This window comes from Eptatretus burgeri, chromosome 12 (assembly GCF_056783735.1).
Source record: "Eptatretus burgeri isolate ZD-2024b chromosome 12, Ebu_testis_v1, whole genome shotgun sequence".
NCBI lineage: Eukaryota > Metazoa > Chordata > Myxini > Myxiniformes > Myxinidae > Eptatretus > Eptatretus burgeri.
The window spans coordinates 85,739,092-85,751,133 of NC_140972.1; the positions used below are offsets into that span (position 1 = coordinate 85,739,092).

General features: G+C 45.1%; 1 protein-coding gene across 1 annotated transcript in view; it reads right to left on the reverse strand.

The window, feature by feature from the left end:
• LOC147016037 (neogenin-like) overlaps window positions 1-12,042 on the reverse strand; it is a 557,153-nt gene that overhangs the window by 22,981 nt on the left and 522,130 nt on the right. Inside the window, exon 26 of the mRNA XM_085849139.1 lies at window positions 5,903-6,039. Within this exon, the coding sequence (XP_085705265.1) occupies window positions 5,903-6,039 (137 nt within the window). The remainder of the gene's footprint in view (window positions 1-5,902; window positions 6,040-12,042) is intronic.

Here is a 12,042-nt window from a genome sequence, read left to right on the forward strand (position 1 = left end):
CCGATGGTGGCGTCTGAAGGATTGCGCGCCTCGGTGTGCCTCGTCCTGGTGCTGCTGGCGTGTCTGAAACGGGTGTCGTCTTGCGCCGGGGTGTGCATACTGACGTCAGTGCCGGCGTGGGCCCCATTGGCATCGCAGATGTCACGGGTTCGCTGTCGAGGTCAGGCAGTTGCGGTGTTACAACGGGTGCAGGTACAGTGATGCGGGTTGCTAGATCATCATTGTCATCTGGAAGGTTCATGAGTGGAGGTCGCGTGGTGCCGACCGGCCTGCGCGACATGGCATCTGCCGCCTTGTTCTTCATGCCCGGAATATGTATGATGCGGAAGCGATAACGCAGGGTCTTCTCCTTGAGGTTCCTGAGGCGGGGGTTGGGTATGTCGTCAAGTGCTCTGTCCGAAAGGAGTTTCAGCAGTGGTTTGTGGTCTACCGCAACGATCAGGTTCTCGCAGCCCAGTACGAAGTAGCGTGCCTTGTCCAAGGCGTCCGCGACTGCGAGAGCCTCGCCCTCTATGGGCGCGTATCTGGATTCTGCCGCGTGTGTAAATCTGCTGCCGACCAGGGTTATTTTCCATCCATCAGTGCAGCAGAATGGTCTAACTGGCACGCATCGGCAGTGCTTTTGAAGCAACCATAATCCGATTCCCTCCTTCGACCAGTCCGTGGAGATGCATGTTGGCTTAGTTTTGTCAAATATGTGGACACCGTGTTCGATTTCTTGTACGATCACGTCTTTCGACTCGCGGAATATGTCCTCTAACTCCATGGACCACTGGAAGCGTTCTCCACTTTTCAGGAGCTTCCGGAATGGCTGCATTCGTTCGGCCACACTAAAGTCGTATGCCACCTGGCTGACAAGCCCGAACCACGATCTGACGTCGGTGATGTTACGCGGTTGTGGGAAATCGTGGATTGCTTCCAGGTAGCGGCTGCACGGTCGCACGTCGGTCATGGTGATGGTGAAGCCCGCGAAGTCCACCGTGGGTGCGCTGAAGACAAACTTCTCCGGGTTGAGGATGATTCCATTCCGGCCGCATATATCCAGCCATTGGACCGCCTGGAAGTAGCTCCCCTCAATCGTGTCTGACCATAGTAGCGTGTCATCTACGCACTTGGTCTTGTTACCAATGTCCGCGACGATCTCATCGTATCGTCGTGAGTAACCGTCCCCCGATGCCATATACCCTTGTGGGGCAGATAGGTACTGGTAGCGCCCCCATGGAGTGATGAAGGTCGTCTTGTGGCGGACGTCCTCGTGTAGGCGGACGCTATGGTAACCGTTCCATGCGTCGAATACTGTCTTGCGCTTCCCGTTAGGTACGCGTCTCGCCTGGTGGAACGGGGATTGGGTGTGGTGGGTCTCGCGGAACGCATGCTTGTTCAAGGCCTGAAAGTCGACGGTGCGTCGCGGCTTGCCATTCTTTTTCGCGCAAATTACCATGCGGTGACACCATGTCACCGGCGTGCCGACGGGTACTTCCTCCAACACGCTGAGCCGAACGTCCTGGTCGAGGCCTGCTTTTACCTCATCTTGCCAATGTATGACCACGGAGATGGGAGTGTGATGGGCAACCGGTGTCGCGTTCTCACTGAGCATAAGACGTAGTGGCGGGCCGGTCATTCTCGGTAGTGGCTGGTGTGGGCACGTGTTGAATGTGCTCTGAGCATACATCCTGAGTAAATGTGACTGTAGTGCCTCTCTGTTGGCCTCGGTTGCTGGCATGGGGAGTGCGGTTGGCTTGGTCGGCGGCTCCGTGCGTCGCGGGCAGTCGCACAATTCCGAGGTCGTCAGATTCACCTCTCCGAGTGTCAGGAATCTGTCCTAGATCATTCCCAGGTTCATGCAGGCCGCGCGGGAGAGGAATATGCAGTCTGAAGAGTCCGTCACGTACGTGATTTGGCGCGTCTCCAATCTCCGAGCGTCGTCACTGTTACCGGCGAATCTGACTACCACGGCTCCGAGGATACGAATTCCTTTGTTTCATGGTCATGGATACAGGTATGAGGTCCTCAGTACTCAGGCCCATTTGTTGGACGACTTTAATGCCGATCAGGCAGCTCTGGCACCCCGTGTCTGCCATAGCGGGTAGGGTTACCACGCGGGTGTGTTTCAGGAGGTTAAAACCCAGCGCTTTGTAATCCTCGCGCTTGTTGGTGAGAGTGAGGTTGACGTATGGCTGCGGGTCGGATATGCATTTCATCCACTTATCGCACATATCATCGTACAGGTGGTGAGCGAGGGGAAGCGCGCGCATTTCGTCCTCTGTGCTGGCCATGGTGACCGTGCATAGCTCGACGACGGCTGCCGTCTGCTCGTCGTACATCCCGTCGGTCTCCTTAGATGGGGATCTAGCCGATCGGCCACCCAGGCACGCCTTGTCGAGGTGATTCTGGCGGTCACACTTCCGGCACTTTTTACCGTATCCGGGGCACTCGGCGCGTCTGGCACGCCATTGAGGCATTTTGCCGTGGCCCACCTCGCCGCAGTAGATGCATACTCCTTCAGGCTTGGCCTTCCGTTTTTCCGGCCTGGCTCCTACTCTGGTGCGGACGTCCTGTTGCTTTCCGCGCCGATACGAACTACTGATCGCGTCCGTGCTCTGAGTGTCAAGCAGGCGCGATGCCGAGCGCTTTCCAGACTCTTTGGCCTCGATATACTCTATCATGTCCTTTATTGGCATGTCCTGGTTCTTCTCGCCGAGTAGGTCAAGTTGTATTGCTTGGTTCGCGATGCCACGGGCAACCACGTTGCGCAATATCTCTTCCGTGAAGTCATTGACCTGATCGCACCCCGCCTTGGTGCACTTCATTTCATACTTGCACGTGTCCGCCTGCCCCTTGATGCGGGCGTGGAACGACCGGACGGGCTCCTCGTCTCCCTGCCGCATGTTAGACAGGGCCATCAAGCTACCATCGTGTTCTCCGTTCGGACGGCGAACGCCTTCATGGCGGCGAGGACATCTTCTTCATCGCTGCCCACGAGGCTCCTACCCGCCGCGCGAGTGAGGTCCTTTCTCAGCTCCTCCTCACAGCACTCCAGTAGCTGCGCGACTATGTCGGGTCCGACAAGCTTAGTACCTGTTTTGTATTCGCCCCAGCGGGTTATGAAGTACGACCAGGCCTCGCCCGTTCCGGCCAGTGCTATGGAGGGACGCTTGAGTTTCTCCATCTTGGCATTCGAGCTCACCGCCCTGGGGGCGGCGACGTGCACAGTGGCGTGTATACTCAACATGGCCGCCACCACTGCCGCCTCTGCGTGTGTAGCCATATAGTCACAACCCTCGATCGGGCACTCTGCTTCCACCGGTGCCATAGGAACAGTTATTCTGGAGTAAACGTTCTATTTTTGGTGATGCACACGTGTGTACAGTGTCATGGGGGCGAAGATTGGGTACAGTACCCGAGAAATCCAAACTCACTGTCGATGTTCCCGTGGTCCGTTCTCACCCAGTCGTGTCCTCCTCAGCACCGACGATCTTTACTCGATTGCATCAAGTTGTTTGATTATAAATAAGAACAGAGTTCAATTTGTTCGACCACTTTATTAGCGTGGAACGACAATAATCAAACAAGTATTGAACAGGTTGAAACACCCACAACATCCCTGGCTCCGGCTCAGGCTGCGCATGAGCACTGGCACAGGGGACCGTCGATATGTAGAAGTACCGTAAAGTACAATGTTCTCTCGTAACGATGTATAAATAAAGGTGGAAAAAGTCTTATTTAATGCACTTTAATTCCATGCTGTAAGGCAACAAAAGTTGAAAATTTTGAAAGGGGGTGTAGACTTTCTGTAAGCACTGTTTATGTTTTTTATATAAATGATTTATGTTGGTTTACATTTACAACACATATCTTCCATTGCAGAGAGGAAAAACAGAGCGAAAATCAAATTTGTACAGCGTGTTTAAAGAGACTTGAGAGAGGTTGGAATGCGGCGAGCTGCTTCTTCAGGATAATGCTCAAATTCACGAGTCCACAAGAGTAGGCACATGGGATTGAGAAAAGGTACACATTCTCACGTTAAAGATTGATGATGACTAACATGCCACATAAATAACAAGAAGAGGCGAAGGTTGTTGCACCTGAAAACAGAATGTGTGGGTGAGGTCGAGAGTGCCCATTCTAAAATTGGTGCGACTCTTTGTCAAAGAAGAGGAATGAGTGGGTGGCGCATACTGCCACAGCCAAAGATGGTTGAACTGATAAACCAGAAATTAATGGCACAAGTCTCCTCAGTCGATGGAGTTTCAGGTCTGAACAGATTCATGATAAGGGGAAGTTCAAAAAAAAAAAAGAAGAAGCTTTTAGTTGAGTGAAAATGAGGATCAAGTTTATATTACAGTTTATATTTTCACTCTTGGGAAAATAACCGTCATGACACTGAGGAATGAGGGTGAAAGATGACCTCGTGAACATTTTTCTTCCCGTTTTTGCCATTAACCTTGCACTGAAATATCGATTTTTCAATCGATTTGAAACCAGATGTTTCACCAGATCGGGAAAACTTTGACTTCTTAGAATGAAATTCAAATGACCCAAAGTCGATTTCACCGGACAAGTGAGCAATGAACCTTGACCAGGAATGAGTCGGTTTGTGTGGGTAAATTAGAAAAATTCCAAAAGATTCTGAGTTTGATTGCAATCTACCCCCAAATTATCATGGCCTGACCTTCGTCTCGTTCATCAACGATATGATATTGCACCCATCGAGCAATCCTCAATGGGCGTGTTATAAACAGCAATGTATTCTCCAACTGAATTGTGCATTTTACAGGTAATCGAGTCCAAAAGGCCGAATTTGTATTATTTTGGGCAAAGAATCCCTATTTATCATATTTATCCTCAAAGTTTACACTGAAACATGAGGGAATGCTGATTAAGCCGACAATATATTCAACATATTAAAAGTTGGTCTGCACAGCATTACCAAATGTGTCGCTATTAGGATCTTTCGTCATGCCACCAGACTTGTCCCAGCATTTTTGGGAAGCAATATGATGAAATTGTACAATTGTAGTGGTTGTGGCTGATAAGATTAAGGCGTGATTTCCATTTCTATTATTACCTTTTTCTGGGATGACAGGTTTGCTCCTGGGTAGCATATTGTCCTTTCAACTATCTTATGCATGTTTCATTCTCATCCCGATTGCAAACTGCCATACAGGTGATGTGCAAGTGTGAAATTAAATATAAAATCATTATCTGGTATCAATTGCTTGTGGAATTTGGAAATCCTGTGGAACCTTTGAAAATACTTCACAATTATGTTCAATTGCAGAAGAAACAGCTGAACACTAACTAAGGACGGAAAGTCAGTCAGAAGCTTGAGTAAATAAGATGGCTGTAGAGCAAAAGGAAATGATTCTATGAAGGTATCAAGAGAGTGACAAATATTCATGTACACCCTAACTTGGGTGTCGTCTCCCCCATCCTCTGGAGTTCAGGGTGGTGAGCGTCCAATTTTATATTGCACCCATGACCTGCCCAATCAGTATCCTGAGTAAGTATACGAAATTTGAGGGAAATTGGCCAAGCATTTTTGGATCTTGAAGTCAAAGACCATTTATCGTAAAGTGAAATTACCCAAAACACCAAATTCGAACACTGCATTATAAACTAAAACTGCAAACAGTAGTTAGAAAATGAACAGAATGGAAGAAATTTGCTGTCTCTACATACAGGGAAACATGCATGCAGAGTGTTGGTTCACTTCTAAAAATGTTATAGTATATCAAATCACAAAACAACCATGACTTCTTAAAAGGCAAACATAATGGCATGAGTCAGCACCTCCAGCGAGTGAATTCTAGTTATCAAGGTGCTTATGATGCAATGTAGTACTTACAGATCATCATGGTGCATATGGGTCAAAGTGCTTATATATAAGAGTGAAACTCACATCATCTGCATCGCCCATCATCTGCTTGGCTTCGGGGAGCTCTGGGGCACTTGGCACAGTTACAGGCAGTGGGGTACGAGACCAACCCTGTGGGCCCAATGAGGCTGTTTTGGTACCAGTAGGGACTGTAGAGGTACCTAGGTGGAATACAGGGAGGTGAGATGACGAAAGGTTCATTTGGTGAGGCTGCTGTTTCTGTATTAATCAAGTGTGCATTGACTTGGCCATTCTTCCATGAAATCCCATTAAATCTATAAGCTTTGATCGCTGTTCAATAAAGCACTTTGTACTGTTATCCATGACAGCTAATTGTGCCCATTATAACCATAAATATATACATGGGGCATTCACAAAGTTTCTTCGAGTGAAATACTCAAAATATAATCTATCTTGATAATATTTTCAAGTGTTTGTGTGTACGTTATTCTATCATGGCCAAACTATAACATGCAGTGGCCCCAAATGTTGGTTCTAGGTACTACAGAATCTGGGCAGTGTTTAAAACTACCACAAGTCTGCTTTGATGTCTGTTTTGAGGCCACCAAAGGCCGCTATTAAATGTATATTGGAATGTGGGGTCAGGCAGTGCTGCCAGCCCACAGGCAAGAGGTAACCACCATGAGGCCAATAACTCCATTGTTTTTAAATGCCCAACACGTCCTGAAACTACCACTGGGAAAATCTCACCTCCCCCCCCTCATCCCCGACCTCTTCGCGCAATGCGGATAGCCCCCGCTAATATATACAGCATATCATAGGCTGATGCTGTCTGTCCCACCCTGAAACATGCAAACGCTCCACAGAGAGGAAAAACTATTAAGTAAAGGTTGCTTCTTCTTGTGCGTGAATACTAAGAAAGAATAATAATAATAAAAAACCCTACAGGTTGGGACATACTCACAGCTATACAAGTATGTGCCACGGCTGTGTGGCAAGAGTGCCCTCCCCCCTTCTGAAAACAAGTAGTACATGCATGAGAATCCCAATGCAACATACTCCCCTTCGAATGAACTTCATGTCATTGTCTGCAACTGAAGAGGAACTTGGGCAGAGTTTGAAGTAGCAGCAGGCTTACCTTGGTAGCTTTTCTTAATTGCTTCATGCAACTTTCCTCGGCTAGATGAGCATGGGAGGAGTCATTTTATTTACAACCAGGAAGAGTACCCATCACTGGGGAAAAGCAAGCGAAAGTATCCGTCCCCAGTGATGGGAAAGTTTAAGTTAATCTATTGATTTAAATTATTTAATTGACTTTTAAAAGTTTAATGGTGTTGAGTTGCACTCATGGTTTCACTCAGAGCTAAAGCTACCATGAAATGGTGGTGCAACATTGGGCAGCGGAGGTTGTATTTGTCTAAAAAGACGGCAAAATATCGTGCTTGCGAAATAAAATTTGGCATCAACATTATTTATGCCTGACTGTTTGCCCGTCATTTCAAAAGTGAGCGTTGAGCTTTTAAAATGCAGCATAGGAAAACAGCCACCATAAACATGAGACAGACTAACATACGGACAGACACCACGGTGCACAATATTTCATGGATAATTTCCCTTCAAAGGAACTTCAATGCAGAAAGAGACCATTTGGCACATCAACCCTGCTTAATGGTTGCCAACCGATAACAGTTTTTCTTTGTGCACAAGTCAAGGCTCGTGGAACAGCTGGCGTACTCAACGGATCACGACGCAATGGGACAAAAGGAGCAGTTAGGGGGGGGGGACACCAACAGCAGAGTTTAAGGACAGAATCGAGGGAGACTTGGAGAAGCAATGGAGAGAGCGGAGGAATGGGGGTGAACAGGATTAATACAGAAGAAACCATATATATATATATATATATATATATATATATATATATATATATATATATATATATATATATATATATATATCTCTCTCTCTCTCTCTCTCCCTCTCTCTCTCCCTCTCTCTCTCCCTCTCTCTCTCTCTCTCTCTCTCTCTCTCTCTCTCTCTCTCTCTCTCTCTCTCTCTCTCTCTCTCTCTCTCTCTCTCTCTCTCTCTCTCTCTCTCTCTCTCTCTCTCCCTACCTCCCTCTCCTCTCTCTCTCCTTCCCACTCTCTCTTTCTCTTTCCTTCCCACTCTCTCTCTCTTTCTCTTTCTCTCTCCCTCCTTTTCCTCTCTCTCTCTCTCTCTCTCTCTCTCTCTCTCTCTCTCTCTCTCTCTCTCTCTCTCTCTCTCTCTTTCTCTTTCTCTTTCCCTTTCTCTCTCTCTCCCTCCCTTTCCTCTCTCTCCACCTTTCCTCTGCGTGAGGAGGTTTTCAAAAGCAGTGCCAGAAGTGGCCGTTGAAAATGGGAGTGATTGATTATAAAACCAGTGATAGGTCAAAAAAGGTGATCACTTATTTGCATTCAGCAATTGGAAAAACAGATTGTATGATGGTTTGCATTAAGCATCCTAAACTCTAATATCTATTTTTACAATCTGATAATGTGGTTTTACGTAACATCATAATAATGACTAATTGGTGATGTGTGATGTTGAACTGTTGTAATATTTGGTGTAATGTGATGAATGTATTCTGCAATGTCAGTGTATTGCTACTGAGATTCCATTCCTGGATTAAAATGCATGTTCGGGTTTAAATATGATAACTGTGAAGACAATGAAATATAAGCATAGTACAAAAATCCTGCAAAGCTGGCTGGCTACCTTGCTTTCGGAGAATTGCCGTTCTTTTCTCAAATTATAAAAGTGCATCAAATAAGTGCTTTTTAATGGTAAAGATTTATATTTGTTGGAAAGTTTCGAACATGAACATTAAGGATCTTTTCATTTGTATTTTCTAAAAGACTACATGGGTTTGATAAAACTATAATCACCTTCTCCACTTCTTAAATCACAGCCCTTAATTATTCCTTTCTCCACTCCCAATCCCTTGTGGAGCCCCAATAGGGATTGAACAAAGCACTTACTTTATTGAAGAACACACACACACGAAAGAGTGAAACGTGGAGTGGATTGCAAGGTGAAAAGGGAAGGTTGAATATATTGGCTCCCAAGGCATAAAAGCCTATGAGTTGCTTTATGGATTCAGGGAGTAGGAAACATAACATGGAAAGTTTCACAACCTTATGTCGAGAAGAACCTTATGGGAGAGGGTTGAGAGAGAATCGATGAGAGGTTTCTGCAATCAAACTACCAAAGGACGGCACTGCTGGAAAGTAAGTTTTTCGTGGATTACAGCTCAGGGAGTTTACATTTCACCGAAAGATGTCCTTTTGGGCAGCATGTCAGTATTGTGTTGAAATCATGCAGAGATCTTCCGAGATGGTGTAAACCAGGTGCCAAGACTCTTACAAAACAAATAAACCACAAATTGTAGCAAAATCACAACAAGAAAACAAAGTGTCAAAGTTGAACTTGTTGGTAAATTAAGCATTTAAAATAAATTGTATAATGTTGAAGTGTAGAATAAGAATTCATCTAGATGAGACAAAGTGCATTCCATTTAATCCCAGGTGTTTTAGGAAAAGTGGAGGAAGCAAAATAGTTGTTCAAACCCATTTCCCCTTTGATTGTCAACATGAGCAACTGATACAGTCGATTCTCTAATAGTTAAACGCTTGGTGAGCAGCATTTGGGACGAGCTGCTGTGTGGGATTTCATCCCTATCAAATGAGACAGTGCCATGTCTGCTATTGAGTTGGGGGAGGAGGGGGAGGTGGTAGGGGAGAGGAGGTGACCGGCACCGAAAAGACATGATGTTTGTACTGCTCGCGTATTTCATAAAGGTAAAATAAGCAAAGGCCCATCTTGGGAAATCAAGACGAAAGGAAGAAGCAGTCTGTAAAGGTGAACTTCGGTAATACAGCACGACGTGCTGAAAGGCTTGTGAATGACTTTCGTTCAATCAAAATGTTTTCAGGTCACAGACGAGGCTTTAATAAGTCCAAGTTGTGTGATAGTATAATGGAAAACTAGACCTAATCATGAAGGCCAGATAGATAGAACAATGGAGGCAAACAACAGAATGCTGAAAGAAGTAAACTAACATTTAATCATAATACACTAAATCCACTTCTCTGAAAGAAGTGTACATTTGAAATGTTTGTCTATCTCCTTGTTCTTTCATAATGACTGAAGTGCTTTGGTTCATCCGACAGATAAATTAGTGGATGTGAAATGGAACCGACAACAATTGTTATTGTTATCCATGAGAATAAAGACATAATCACCAAAACACGATTGTTCAATCATTCCAATCCATGTTGAAATGGCAAATCCTACACCAAAGCACTCTCATTCACTGTTCCTCTTCTTTGCAAAATACTTTTTGAGATCAAAGGTACAAAGGAAACTTTATAATTTCCCCTCGTGCATCATTTCTCAGTAACATAGCCCAACTGCTCATCAGTGGAACACCATTTAGTTCAATGAAAACCCATGTGGATTTGGGTTACAGATGCAGGACATCACCAATCAAAGTATCCTGAAACTCAATCAGTGAAGAACTTAAAACTCAATCCTATGTTTTGAACATCAGAAGCCAGTGTATTCTCAATGAAGTCAGCTTCTCTCGTTGGATCTGCAATCTCGGATGCCAGGAGCAAAAATTGTGACATAAAACGATTTGTGGTGGTGTCTCAGCAGCTACCCGAGCTTACAGCAAGATTTACGAGGTGCCAATGGGAGTTTCAGATTTAAGCTTCCATAAAACGAAGACCCAGTAAAAGCACAAAGCAATTACGAGTGCAAGAAATGAGTCAGCAAGAATGTGTCTTGTCAAATAAAAAGCTGCTTTATACTTTCTTAAGAGTCCTGTCTATCCAGTTACTTTACTAAGATACAAGCATTAGAAAATATTTTCATTAGAAATTCCTTTTTTCTGTATAGTATAGCACATTGAAAGCTTTGCAGAAACCTCATTATACCCCAAATCGGACAAATGTGAAATTTTATTTTCACTTCCATCCGTATTTAAAAAGGATTGCACCATTAAGTTGCAAATGGAACTTCAGTGAATTTGTGTCGGAATAGCCATGCCTCATCTACAGTTGGCTGAAACCTAAAAGTGAAAACACGTCTGCTATATTATGTGTCCCTTGATGAATACCACTGGCCAGTGAGCAGAACTGCTGAACAGAAGTCATACTACATCACCCCATTTTAACTCTTGCTTGTAAATGATCTCATCAAATACTTTACCATACCTCCTTTAAACCAATGTGTGTTCATTGGGGTACAGTGGTAGCTTATTGGTGAGGACACTGAACTGGCCTACCAGAAGATGTGGGTTAAATTTACAGTTTAAGGTAGCAGTATAAACGATTTGGATTCTAAGCTTCAGGAAGTAGAGTTAGTTTCAGAACAGCCTCATCGCTGTCATGACTGATAGTGAGACCCAGGAGTTTGAATGACTGACCTTCCTCAAGAGGATTGTTAAGAAAATAGATGGAGGGTTTGCCAGACTGTCCTTTTGGAGAGAGATAGTGAGACTGTGAGATTTGTCAGGATTGAAAGACATATTCCAAGTGTTAGACCAGATTGTGACTTTTTTTTTTCAAGGTTTGAAGAGAGTGAAGCGGCTGTAGCCTGCCTGTCTGAAGGATGAGGGATGTCATGGCAGAGGGTGGAGTCATCAGCAAATAGACAAAGGGGATTTTCCAGAGAGTCAGAGAGATCATTGATGAAGATCAGGAATAGGATTGGGCCCAGAATGTGAGTGCCACATGTTGGCTACAAGAGTGGAGGAAGTCAGTAAGCCATGTGTGGAGTTGACCTTGGATGCCATAGGCAGAGTTTGGAGACAGACTGGTGTATAAAAAGCAGGACATATGCCCAGAGACGATCCTGATCTCATGAGTGACACTGAGGGCCTCCATCCATTGTTGGATGATTAGAAACAGCATGTCCAAGATGGAGTGACCTTGTCTGAAACCAAATTGGTGAACTGAGATGATGCTGTTGGAGAAAAGGAATGATTTCATATCCACTGCAATGATGGATTCCATGACCTTGCTGATGATTGGAGGTAAGCTGATTGGTCTGTAGTTAAGGGTATGAGTTTTTGCACCTTTTTATCGAATACAGTACAGTATTGTTGGTGGATTTCCAAGGAGATGGAAAATGACCTAATTAAAATAATAGGGTGAAAAGCACAGAGAGGGGATGTGCAAGAA